General features: G+C 38.0%; 1 protein-coding gene across 2 annotated transcripts in view; it reads right to left on the bottom strand.

The window, feature by feature from the left end:
- Rfx7 (regulatory factor X7) overlaps nucleotides 1-14247 on the bottom strand; it is a 101529-nt gene that overhangs the window by 8583 nt on the left and 78699 nt on the right. For both annotated transcript variants that reach the window (XM_052714086.1, XM_052714080.1), the window contains exons 6-8: nucleotides 6103-6219; nucleotides 4306-4390; nucleotides 3296-3503 (exon numbers count right to left, since the gene is read on the bottom strand). In XM_052714086.1, coding sequence (XP_052570046.1) covers nucleotides 3296-3503; nucleotides 4306-4390; nucleotides 6103-6219 — 410 coding nt within the window. The remainder of the gene's footprint in view (nucleotides 1-3295; nucleotides 3504-4305; nucleotides 4391-6102; nucleotides 6220-14247) is intronic.

The raw sequence follows: 14247 nt of genomic DNA, 5'->3' as shown, positions 1-14247 counted from the left end.
ACAACTGCGTGCAGGCAGGGGAGGAAGGCTAGAAGACACAAAGACACAGGATCTCTCTTCTGCAAACTCTGGTCGGTAATCCTTTAGTTTTGATCCTCTCCCTTTCTTTTAAATCATGTAATTATTGTTTTTTCCTAGTTGAACTTAGCCTCACGGCTTCCTCTGGCTCTCTCAGCTTTCTTCCCAGCACCTGCACACCCAGTAAAACCTCTGCCAATGGCTCACAGCTTCCTGTCTTGTCCTCTTGCCAGAGTCTCCGAACAGGAATGAGTTCCAAGCAGCTGACTCACAAAAAGGACATTTGTAACAACCTGTCCTTAAGACAGACACTGTATCTATAAAAAAAATTCATTTACCTTCAAAGGGTGAAAATATTTATCACAAATATTCTGTTAAAAGTTTACTGAGTTAAGAACATTATTTCAAGAGATTTAAAAAGTTTTCAGTAATGGTATAACTGGCAAAAAGTTCGATGTCCCCATAAATTGCTTTTAAATATGGAAATCACCTCTTCATATGTGTAATTTTTAGTACATTTTAAAGATTTATTATTTTATGTGTATGAATGTTTTGTCTTCCTGTATGTGCATTATGTGAATGCCTGGTACCTGCAAAGGTCAGAAGAGGGCTTCAGATCTCCTGGGACAGGAGTTACATGGTTGTGAGCTGACACGTGGGTCCTGGGAATAGAACCTAGGTTCTCTGCAAGAGCCACATGTGCTCTTAACTGCTGAGCCATCTCTCCACTTCACACTTATTCCTCAAAAATTCCTTTATTCTCTTTTGGTCAGTCTTGCAAATAGTGGGAAACAGATGGAGCCGCCTCCTCCATAAGAACTCTAAGCCCTATCCACAGAGGTGCCTTCCCACTATCAGTGGAGATAGTGAAGGCTCTACACCCCTCAAAGTCCTATTTTTCCAGATGATAAGAAGGTAGTATGAAATAACTGAGGCAACCTGGGGCTTTGGAGATAGGCAAACAGGATTTAAATCCTAGCTGCATTACTTATCTGGCCAAGGATAAACTATTTTACCTCCCAAAGTCTGTTTCCTTAGAATGAAACCACCTATTTCACAAGCCTACTAAGGAAATTAAGGGAGGTAACATATATGTGAGCTACTTAGCTACAAACATTGGACTTAGTAAGCACTACCATGCTTGAGTCTAATTAAGTGAAGTCAGGTTTGGTCATATACAGTTTATATTCAGGAAGGAAAAGCTATGACTAGCTACTGTGAGAGGCTGTTTTGCTGATACTGGTTCTCAACTGGTAGTAAAGTGAGGAGGAGAGATCGATCACACACACACACACACACACACACACACACACACACACACACACACACACACACACACACCACAAACAGTAATTCTCTTCAGGATAAATGTACTGCAGATTTAAAAATATTTAGTTTTAACTTAGAAGAATTATCTTGGAAAACAAGTTTGTGTTAATATTCTGTTCACAGAAATAATTTTCTAAAGTAAAGTAATATAATATATTCACTCTATAACCTCAGGTAAAACTGAAATAAGGCATTTAAAACTTTCCATCAGAATTGATACCATACACACAGCTACTAATTTAGGAGTGTATCAGATATTTCAATAATAATATTAATTGCTAAAATTGTCAGTCAGTTCTAAAAACTTCTCTTTGAATTAAAATTCTCACTTAAACACCCTTAAAAAATTTCTTGGGTTGGAGAGATTGCTCAGCAGTTAAGGGCACTGGCTATTCTTCCAGAGGACCTGGGTTCAATTCCTAGCATCCACATGGCAGCTCACAACTGTTCATAACTCCAGATCCAGGGGACCCGACACCCTCACACAGAAATACATGAGGGCAAAACACCAATGTACATAAAATAAAAATAGATAAATAAAAAAAAAATTTCTCTTGCAGCCAGGTGTGGTAAACACCTTGGAGACAGAGGTAGGAGGATTTCTATGAGTTCAAGGTCAGCCTGGCCTACATTACCAGTTCCAGGACAGCCTGGGCTCTCTACAATAGGACCCCCTATAAAAATAAACAAACAACAAACAAACAAAATAAAAACAAAACTCTTGCTATTTTATAGTACTACTTCAAAAAGTTAATTATTTATGAAACCAGGTAATTAGTCATGGTATTCAAGATTGTTTTATTTATAAGCTTAATTTCTGGGATAGAAGCCTAACACATAATTTTAAAATTTAATCTTATTTTACTTTTGACATCTAACTAATGTAGACACATGGAATATTCTTTACATTTAAAAACAGCCATCTTTTTTTTTTTTTTTTTTTAAATTGAAAAAAGTATTGCTGGGCAGTGGTGGATCATTTCCCTCTTCAAACTTTGAACAGTAATTCCAAGGCACATTGTCTTTCCTGATATGTGACAAAACACAATTCACATGGCTCTCTCACTTTCTTGTTTCAAAGATCAGATAAAATAATAACTGAATTATTCTTTCAACAGTAGTTTGGTCAAGAGTGTAATGCCCATTTAAAATGTTAAACTTGTGCTGGGTATGGTGGCACATGCCTTTAATCTCAGCATTCGGGAGGCAAAAGCAGGCGGGTCTCTGTGAGTTTGAGGCCAGCCTGGTCTACAAAGCAAATTCCAGAACAGCCAGGGCTACACAGAGAAACCTGGTCCCCCCGCCAAAAAAAAACAACAAAAAAAAACATAAACAAATAAACAAACAAACAGTATTATAGGGAAATTCAAATAGTTTATTCCAGCAGAGCAATATACAAAAGTATAGGATTAAACTCTACAATATAACAATAGAGTTTTCATTTTGTTGGCTTAATAAAACATCTGGCCGGGCGGTGGTGGCGCACGCCTTTAATCCCAGCACTCGGGAGGCAGAGCCAGGCGGATCTCTGTGAGTTCGAGGCCAGTCTGGGCTACCAAGTGAGTCCCAGGACAGGCGCAAAGCTACACAGAGAAACCCTGTCTCGAAAAACCAAAAAAAAAAAAAAAAAAATAAATAAAACATCTGTATTTAGTGTGAACTGGAGTAAAAATGAACTCATGAAGCTCTTTGGTCAAATTCTTCATTAATGAATTCTTTAAACTTTTTCACTTATTTATGGGTGCACATGCGCCACAGACTGCCTGTAGAGGTCACAGGACAACTTGCAGGAGGCGAGTCAGTTATCTCCCTCCACCGTGCAGGTTCTGAGGTTTGAACTCAGATCAGGAGGCTTGCAGCCAGTGCCCTTGCGTATTGTGCCATCCTACTGGCCCCGAGCTCTCGTTTGCTCTCAGCTCTAACACAGCAATGCGGTCAGTCTCCATACCTGCTGGTGCTGCTGCCATCACAGTCAGAGCTGCCACTGACTTTGTGCCTATATAGTGACTCTTCACAAGGAAGTGGGCTAATTCCAAGACTGTGTCAAACGGCTGGCTTAACACTTTCTGGGCCCACTCACACACAAGACGACAAGCAGAAGAGATAACTTCTTCATCAATATTTTGAAGCTGCCCAGATGGTTCAACTCCTTCCAACTATATAAAGCAAAGAGGAGAAGTTAACTTTATAAACTAACTACAACAATAGTAATAATTTCAGAGAAATGAAGTACACTGAAGATATATATTCTTATTGGAAGATACAACATACATCTCAGGTCAAAACAGTATATAGGAGCTGTTGGTAGACACATAACAGCTTTGCATATAGAGGGAATCAGTAAAGAACAGTCAGTCAAGTGCAGGGTGAATATAGCACTTTAAATGGCTACAACCTGGTGTGGTGGCACACACCTTTAACTCCAGCACTTGAGAGGCAGAGGCAGGTGGATCTCTGTGAGTTCACGGCCACTGTAGTCCATATAGTGAGTTTCAGGACAGACAGGGCTATATAGAGAGTCTCTGTCTCAAAACAACAACAATCCAACCAACCAAACAAAAATGGCAGCTAGACACAAACAGATGTTTTTGGTAGTTCTAAAGCTTTAGTATCAATAAAAACTATACTGCTTAGTAGTCCTGTTTTCTTTTCTAGAGAGATCATACTACAGCTATCCTACAAATTTTCTTTCCTTATGCAAACAGGCATCATCAATATACACTATGGACATATCTACAAATTAGTAGTCTTAGGTCTTTTTTTTTTCTGAGTTTTATGTTTATGTAGGTCATTTTTGCAAGCATCTTTTGGCCACTGTGGGTGATTTTTCTCTCCCTCTTCTTAATTATCTGTAGAAAGAACAGTTCTCAGTTTCTGATTTTAACCAGGATATTGTACAGAATGCATTCAACTAAAGGTACATTTCTCTTTATTAAAAAGAAATGGTAGAATCCTTACTCCATCTCCAGTTTTATGAAAGTCAAGGTTGGGCAGTGTTGGCATATGAACAAAAGCTTTTTTCCTTAGTCCACTGTAGCAATATGTGATAAACAGTTAAGGTTGAAACCATTTTAAATTAAATGGACTGCCTATTTAGATAGAACTAAGAAGGAAGTGTACATGAAATGACAATACAATCACCAGGAGGTAACACCTACTTTTTGAATTTGTCAGTAAAAACCCAATTTATTAGTAGAAACTCAGAATATTTTCATGCTTTCAAAATGAAACATTTCTTGTAGAATGTTCAGTATTACTGTCTTAAGTGAAAGGAATAAATGTTCCCACTATGCAGTGCCAGCCACCAGTAACAAGCAGGTCAGAGAAGGAACCAGCAGATGGAAACCTGGCAAAGGGATGGGAAACTTGAGTCCAGGGCATAGGGACAAAAACAGCTCTTAAGAGTATCACAAGGGCTTTAACCTTTACATTTCTTTTTCCACTGAAACATACAGGATTATCACCTGTAACATGCCAAAGGCACATCAAGACCTTTTCTATCTGTATTCAGGAAACAAGGGTAGAGTGGTTCAAATGCATCTGTGACTCCTTTAGAAAGGCAGCCTTCCTTCTTGTCTCTTTCTCTCATCACCACAGTAGCTAATTTAAGGCCTTAAAAAGGTCAAGAGCTAACTAAGCAAGGAAGAAATGAATGCATTTCTAATAAAAGATAGTCTCTATTTTACAATCTTCTAGGAGCAGAAAAACCTTTAATAAATTCTTAATTTTCCTCCCCTTCTGTTTGCTTATACATATTTCTCTGTCACAAGAAGGGCTTTTTCTATGCTCCCCTTTAATGGGTGCCAGAAAAATAAAGTGAACAGTGATCTTTCATTACAAGACAAAAACAATTCTGAGTGTATTATTAACATCATCATTATTTATTTATCACATCTTCACTTATTTATTTATTCATCTATCTATTCATCTATCTATCTATCTATCTATCTATCTATCTATCTATCTATCTATCTATCACCAGGCAGATTCCCATGTTTCTGAATTAGAGAAGAAAAAGAAGATAAGCTAACATCTTTTTTTCCACTTTTATTGATAAAATTTACAGTTACTAAATACATAATTTCTTAATTTTTATTGTTAATGCAAAGGTGATTGGATAGTAAAGTGATAAGCAGGGCTGGAAAGATGGCTCAGTGTTTAAAAGCACTTGCAACTCTTAAAGAGAACCTGGACTGGGTTCCCAGAACCCACACTTTGAGGTTTACAGCTACTTGTATCTCCAGTTCCAGAGAATATAACACCTTTTCCTGGTCTCTGAGGACACATGCACATGTATACACACAAAAATATGAATAAAAATCGATAAAATAGTGCAAACGATAAAAGATAAAATCTAGGCTGGGTAGTGGTGGTGCATGCCTTTAATCCCAGCACTCAGGAGGCAGAGCTAGGCGGATCTCTGTAAGTTCGAGGCCAGCCTGGTCTACAGAGTGAAATCCAGGACAGGCACCAAAAACTACACAGAGAAACCCTGTCCCAAAAAAACCAAAAATAAATAAATAAATAAAAATAAAAAAAAATAAAATCTATCAGAATCTTATAAACTCATAAACCACTTGCTATTTCTTATGTAGTTTGGTAACAGCTGGGGGAAATGACATTTGTAGTTATTCTTCTAAGGATTTTGAGCTGTTTATTTGTTGATTTACATTTATTTCTAAATGTAGTTGCCAACTGAGCTACAACAGCAGATGAGCCAAAAGAGGTCACTGACAGCATTCTGATAAAGGATATTTAGATTTGCCTCTAGTGCCCAAACGGCGTGCCTTCATGTTTGGAAATACGTTTTTCATGATTTTCCCGAAGTCAGCAGCACTTAATGGGTGGTAGCCAAGATTGTCACAATAGCTCCTGCAAAAGAAGGACAGGCCAATTAAGAAGTGACAGAATTCAGCATCACACAGTATGGTGTTACTCCAGTAGGCTCTGGTGAATAAAGTGAGTAATTCAGGATAATTTATAAACATTCATTCTTGAGAGCTGCACATTAAATTCAGACTGAATTTCCTGGGTTCACTCTAAAGGTCTACAGCACTGTTTTCAATAGCATCTGCTTAAACTCAGGGTCCTAAATGTACTCATGTAAGCTCATCTAGCAGGGCTATAACTTCTACACATACAGCAAGTTCACACAGAGATAACGATCAGTCTCACATCATCCATGTCAGACATCACCGTTAATGCCAGGAGATGGTTTAAACAAGGAAACATGGTATGTGAACTCTTTAAAAGAGGCCTTAGAGATCACCTGTACCAACATTTTATTCCACTGGTAAGGCTGACAACAAGGGCAATGTGAGGTCCTGAAGGTCCAGAGTCACCTTTTCCCTTTGCATCCCTTTAATTTTGTGAAAGCTTAGAATGAGGAAGGAATTCAGTTGTACAGCTTAACTTCTTGTTACACACAGAGACGGCCATACTGTTAAATAGTGAGTTACCTCACGAGAGTTCCTCCCGGATTATGACAACTCTACTGTAAGGTGGCCTGCCTCTCTAGATTTCAGTGGTTTTAATTTTTAAAGAAAAAGAATTTCATTCTTACCCATTGTAAAGTTCTGAATAGTGATTCTGTTTAAAGTATAATTTATGGAGCATTTATAGGGTACACCCAGTCATGGGTTTGAAATGAGGTCTATATTATAAGCCATTGGCCATGCCAGGCCAAAGGAAGATGCTGGTTAGTTTACATCTCATTTTCCTGCTTTAACTGCAGGATTCATCAAGCAAGATTTGGTGTCAATTAACACCTAATTCATATAGTTAGGTAGTTTTTAGGCAACTTATAAAAAAGTAAAGAACAAAGAATGTTCTGTTTATAGAATAACTAACTCTAACATCATTCTTTTTTGTTGTTTGTTTTTGTTTTTCAAGATAGGGTTCTCTGTGTAGCCCTGTCTGTCCTCAGACTCAAAGAGATCAGCCTGCCTCTGCCTCCTAAGTGCTGGCATTAAAGGAGTGTGGCCACCACTGCCCAGCTAACATCATTCTTAAAATGAGATTATTTGGTCTTTTTCTTTTGTTCTTTTTTTTTTTTTTTTTTTTTTTTGGTTTTTCGAGACAGGGTTTCTCTGTGTAGCTTTGCGCCTTTCCTGGAACTCACTTGGTAGCCCAGGCTGGTCTCGAACTCACAGAGATCCGCCTGGCTCTGCCTCCCGAGTGCTGGGATTAAAGGCGTGTGCCACCACCGCCCGGCTTTCTTTTGTTCTTTATTTAAAATTATGTTTTAAAGACTGGAAGCAGTTGCCGGGCGGTGGTGGCACACGCCTTTAATCCCAGCACTCGGGAGGCAGAGCCAGGCGGATCTCTGTGAGTTCGAGGCCAGCCTGGGACTACCAAGTGAGTCCCAGGAAAGGCGCAAAGCTACACAGAGAAACCCTGTCTCAAAAAACCAAAAAAAAAAAAAAAAAAAAAAAAAAAGACTGGAAGCACAATTATCATTTAATATGACTGAAAAAGTCACTGAAATACATGGAATTCAGTCTTTAGTACTTTTTCACGTTATTTACAATTTAATTACATAATGCAAAAGTAATATTATTTAATCTACAAAAATATTCTAAAACACAGTAGAGAAGATGAGTGCAGACAGTCAAGAGAATAACTGACCAGACCTTACATCATTGAGTTCTTTATAAAAAGTATTACTTCACTTTTCTCAAATCCTTGAGGTAAATTTTTTATTAGGAAATTTATAGATAGGAATTTGTACAAAGAGGTTTGGTCTAATCTAATCTAATTTACGTATCTTATGGATTAGATACTTACACTGCCAATTAATAGCTGTAAGTACACTGGATACTTGGGATGCAACCAAAATTCTATCAATTTTTTTCTAATATTTATACAGAATAATTTATTAGGGTGGTTATTTTTCTAATTATTTTCTAACAATTTTTTAACCAAGTCTATCCTGTTATTTTAATGAATCTTACCACTCATGTGTTACAGATGACAACAAATTCAAACACAGGGAAGCTAGGCAGCATGGTGGTACATGCCTTTAAACCCAGCACTTAGGAGGCAGAGGAGGCAAGGGAACTTCTGTCACTTCAAAGCCAGCATGGTCTCCAGAGTGAGCTCCAGGCCACCAAGGCTACACAGTTAGACTCTGTCTGGGAAAAAAAATGTAGGGAAGTCCCAGAGACATGTTTGGATAATGTTCTCTTTAAAGTGTCAATCAAATAATACATCTGTGGTAATTTCAAAGATAAATTTGGTAAAAGAAAATGACTGTTGAAATGCCAACGTTCTAAAGAAATAATACATTGAGTCTGTAGAGAAAATTCAGAAAGTGTCTGATATTTACCTATACATAATTTGCTTCTTTCATATTGCTCCCTATTTTGGGGCAGAGCAATGACACACAGCTAAGACATGGCTATGTACACTAGCTCTGGAGTTTGTCACAGACACCCAAGAATGCCAGAGTGCACAGTATAGTATAGGTGATTGCAGCTGTCCCCAAGTCAATTGGTTCCCAGGCTTGTGCTATAGTGCCTTTTAGGTTAGGCCTTGATGAAGTTAGAACCGTTAGTATCATTAAGCAGAACTAAAATTAAGATCAAACAATTACTCTTGAAAATCATTTGATTTATTTGAGATAACTATGTAATGATCAGTATGCCTGAAAGAGTGCAGCAGTTTAAAATAGTTAAATTATTGTGCATATAAATAATTACCATGTTTGACCTGCTAGAAGGCTGTCTATATCGAACTTGATCTAGTAGAGCTCAGCCACTATTAAGGTCCTTTGAGGAGATGGGATGGAGAGAAGTGGTTAAAAATAATTATAAGCAAGTATTTTGCTTTGTGGGTTGCCTAAGACTGCATGCAAACTACAATTGCAGAAAACTGTAAACTAACCAGAAAGAGTAAAGAGAAGCTGGGGAATAAGATGGATGTGTTGCTGTGAAAAATCTGAATGGGCCTGAGACTCGTAGAAAATCACATGTATTTGGAGGGTTGTGGACATGCTCAAGAGACTTGAGAAAGCCCTACCTTGGATTAAAGAGAAAGTCTCTCTAAAGCAGAAAGTGAAGGTAAGGACAGTTAATTCCATGCCTGAGTGTTGATGCTGAATCCCAGTACACACTTATGGAGACCTCTGGTGAATAAAGACTGGGAGATTTATTGGTTCCAGGTCCTTAGTGAAATCTTAATCTTATTAGCTGACTATTAAGATAGGTAGACTTCAGTAGACAGACATAGTAATAGTGTAGTTCAAAACAGTCACTTAAGAAATCACCTTAGCAGGGTGGTGGTGGCACATACCTTTAATCCTAGAGCTTGGGAGGCAGAGGCAGGTGGATTTCTGAGTTTGAGGCCAGCATGGTCTACAGAGTGAGTTCCAAGATGGCCAGGGCTATTACACAGAGAAATCTTGTCTTGAAACCCCACCACTCAAAAAAAGGGAGGAGAAACAGTTGTAAGAAGCAACAGACACAAGCCTTGGACAGGGACTCAATCTCATTTCCAGAGTACCATATTATATGTCTAACTTGCAACAAAGAATTATGAGCTATGTAAAGAATCAAAACCTTTGCCTAAAAAAAACTGTAATCATTAGAAGCTATGCCTGAGGAGGTCTAGATAGATGTTGGACTTGCTACACAAAGGCTATAAATCAGCTACTTAAAATACACTCAGAGTGAAGGGAAACCAAATTTCAACAAACAGGAAATATCAAAAAAAGACAGAAACTACATATATTAATAAAAGTTATAGTTCTAGAAAATATGTAATAAAATTTTGCTATGATGAAAATAAGTACTCAAAACTTTAGTTTAAAATTATAATAACTGGTGAGAAAAATTCAATAGAGTCTTAAGAGCACTGCCAGGCGGTGGTGGCGAACGCCTTTAATCCCAGCACTCGGGAGGCAGAGCCAGGCAGATCTCTGTGAGTTCAAGGCCAGCCTGGTCTACTGAGCTAGATCCAGGAAAAGCGCAAAGCTACAGCGAAACCCTGTCTCGGAAAAACAAAACAAACAAAAAAAACCCCCAAAAAAGCAGATCTGAGCAGTCCATAAAAAAAAAATCAGTGCCGGGCGGTGGTGGCGCACGCCTTTAATCCCAGCACTCGGGAGGCAGAGCCAGGCAGATCTCTGTGAGTTCGAGGCCAGCCTGGTCTACAGAGGAGATCCAGGAAAGGCGCAAAGCTACACAGAGAAACCCTGTCTCAAAAAACCAAAAAAAAAAAAAAAAACAAAAAAAACAGCAAATATGAAGATAAGGTCAACTAAAAAGATTACCATCTCTGAAGACCAAAAGGAAAAAAAGAATGAAGACAAAGAAACAGAGTCCTTGAGATCTGTTTGAATGTCACCAGAGTTCCAAAGAAGAGAGAGAGAGAGAGAGAGAGAGAGAGAGAGAGAGAGAGAGAGAGAGAGAGAAGAAAGGCAGACTATTTAAAAAACAACAGCAGGGCTGGAGAGATGGCTCAGTGGTTAGAACTGACTGCTCTTCCAGAGAACCTGGGTTCAATTTCCAGCACCCACATGGCAGCTCACAACTGTCTGTAATTCCAGTTCCAGGGGACCTGACACCCATGGCAATACACCAATGCTCATAAAAACAACACCCCCCACCAAAAAAAAAAACACCCACAGCAGCTGGGCAGGGTAGTGCATGAGAGTCAGGCAGATCTTTGTGAGTTCGAGGCTAAACTGGTCTATACTGAGTTCAAGGTAAGCCAGGATGTTACACAGAGAAACCCTGTCTCGAAAAACCAAAAACAGCTAAAGATTACCCAAGTTAAAGAAAAAAATTAATTTACATATCTCAGAAGTACAACAAACAAGTACTAAAACCTTGGAGAACCACACTTTATGGACAGCTAAAAGTCAAAGCCAAAGATAGGATTTTGAAGGAAACAAGAAGTGGCTCATTATGTACAAATGCTCATTTCAATAAGACCTACAGTTTATTTGTCATAAGAAAACAGGAGACCAGAGGGCAGTGAGATGACATGTACATAGCACTAAAAGAAACGGTCAACTCAGAAGTCTATTTCTAACAAAACAAGCCATCCTTCAAAGGTGAAGGAGAAATGACGGTATTCCCAGAGGGGTACAAAATTCCAATTCAATACTAGCATAGGTCCTACAAGCAATGCTAAAGGCAGTCAGTTGGGCTTAAACGGGCATGAGACAGCAGCTCTGAAAGAAATTCACATGAATAAAGAAAGAAAGAATACCAAAAAACCAAAACAAAAACAAAAAACAACTAAATATGAAGTACAAAGTAAATATATCTTCCATGTGTGACTTTTGATATTCTCCTATCTGAACTGAAAGGCAACTGCATATAACACCAATTATAAATCTGTGCTGATGGCACATTATAGAAAAAATGTACGGGGTAAGGGAAACAGACATACACATACAAACATATTTATCTATTTTTGTAGGTATAACCCGAACTAGATTCTGAAATAAATTAAGATGATAGTTGTTATATCTTGGGCCGCTATTAGAAAACCGGAAATGGGCTGGAGAGATGGCTCAGAGGTTAAGAGCACTGGTTGCTCTTCTACGGGGTCCTGAGTTCAATTCCCAGCAATGACAGGGTGGCTCACAACCATCTACAATGAGATCTGGTGACCTATTCTGGTATGCAGGCATACATGCAGGCAGAACACTGTATACATAATAAATAAATAAATCTTAAAAAGAAAGAAAGAAACCCCAAAATGTAGAAAGTGAAAAAAAGAAAATAATTTACTAGAAAATAACCATTTATTTAATGAAAAGACATCAATAGAAGAAGAGGAATAAAATGAGGTATACACACAGAAAATGACCAGCAAAACCAACAAATGTAATTCATACCTCATCAGCAATTATACTAAATGTAAAAGATTGCAAAATTCTAGCACGCCTTTAATCCCAGCACTCGAGAGGCAGAGCCAGGCGGATCTCTGTGAGTTTGAGGCCAGCCTGGGCTACCAAGTGAGTTCCAGGAAAGGCGCAAAGCTACACAGAGAAACCCTGTCTCGAAAAACCAAAAAAAAAAAAAAAAAAGATTGCAAAATTCTAATTAAGTCAGTTATTAGTATAACAGGTTTAACATAAACATGATCAAATCAGGTTAACTACAGACACAAAGACACAGCAGTTAAAACATTAAAAAAACTAAAACAAATAACCAGAAAGAGAACAGTACGCTGAGAGTCTGAAAGAGACTGGGAGCATCTATGCTAATATCTAAAACCATGGAAATTCACAAATACATGGAAATTAATCAAGAATATTTTAAAATAACCAGTGGGCTAATGAATAAGTAACTAGAGAAATTATAAAGTATTTTAAGAGGTAAATAAAAATTAAAACACAACAAAACATGTGAGATACAGTCAAAGCAGCACTCAGAACACAAATGGACACATACCGACACTAGGAAAGCCCAACCTTACTCTTCTGCATTAAGCTAAAGAGAGAGAGAACTAGAGAGGGAGAGAGGGAGAGAGAGGGAGGAAACTAAAAGCAAGCAAAAAAAGAAGAAAAAAATATGAGGATTGGAGTGGGAAGGAAAGAAATAGTATTAGGGGAAAAAAATTAAACCAAAAATTGATTCTTTGAAAAGATCAACGAAGTTGATAAACTGACCAAGGGCATGGGAGAGAAGAACTAAAAAAGTGCACTCAAATCACGTAAAATAAGGGATGAAAGAAGAACACACAACTACGTAACATAAGGGATGAAAGAACACTGCTACGAACCTTACTGAAATAAAAATTACTTGAGAGAAAACGACAACAAACTAAATGCCATCAAATTAAGCTATGTGAAATGATCAAAATTCTAGAAACACACAACTACCAAAATGAACTGAGAAAGACAATTAGATCTGTAACAGAGACTGAATTAGTGATTTAAAAGTACCAACTAAGAAAACCCCAGTTTCAGGTGGTTTCAATGATAATTCAAAAACTCTCACATTGGGGCTAGAGAGATGGCTCTTGCAGATAACCCAGGTGTGATTCTCAGCACTCATATGGTGGCTAACAACCATCTGTAACTCCAGTTCCAGGGGATATGACATCCTTCTCTGGCCTCCATGGCACCAGGCATCCATATGACATGCAGACATACATGCAGGCAAAACACCCATAAATATAAAATAAAAAAAATGCTGGATGTAGTGGTGTACACCTTTAATCCCAGCACTTGGGAGGCAGATTTAGGCAGATCTCTGTGAGTTCGAGTTCAGTCTGGTCTACAGAGTGAGTTCCATGACAGCCAGAACTATATAGTGAGATTGTGCCTAAAAATAAATAAATTAATTTAAAAAATAAAAATAAAACAAACTCTTATATTAAGCTCATACTGCAATCATTACCCAGATACACAAATCAGAAGAAGAGACCCAAAGAAAACTGCAAATTAGTATCTCTTGTGAATAAAGATGCCAAAATATTCAGTGTAATACTGACAAATTGAATTTAACACTCTCTCTCTCTCTCTCTCTATATATATATATATATACACATATATATGTAAATAAAACAGATTATACACAATGATCAAATGTGATTCATCCCAGAAATACAAGATGGATTTAAAAAATAATAAGATTTTGATTGCATAAAGAAAAAAATCCAAAATGGTTATCTTACCTCAGATCCCAGTAAAAAAACATTTGACGCCGGGTGGTGGTGGCGCATGCCTTTAATCCCAGCACTCGGGAGGCAGAGGCAGGCGGATCTCTGTGAGTTTGAGGCCAGCCTGGTCTACAGAGCGAGATCCAGGAAAGGCACCAAAACTACAGAGAAATCCTGTCTCGAACTCCCCGCCCCCAAAAAAATAGTCAAAAAAAGTTGACAAAGAGTAAGCAATCTAATAAAAGAATGAAAATCCCTCAACCCAAAGAAACTCATCCA

Source organism: Peromyscus californicus, unplaced genomic scaffold (genome assembly GCF_007827085.1).
Source record: "Peromyscus californicus insignis strain IS unplaced genomic scaffold, ASM782708v3 Scaffold_11__1_contigs__length_118956290, whole genome shotgun sequence".
NCBI classification, from domain to species: Eukaryota; Metazoa; Chordata; class Mammalia; order Rodentia; family Cricetidae; genus Peromyscus; species Peromyscus californicus.
The sequence above is the reverse complement of the archived record's forward strand: the minus strand, read 5'-3'. Positions and strand labels throughout refer to the sequence as shown.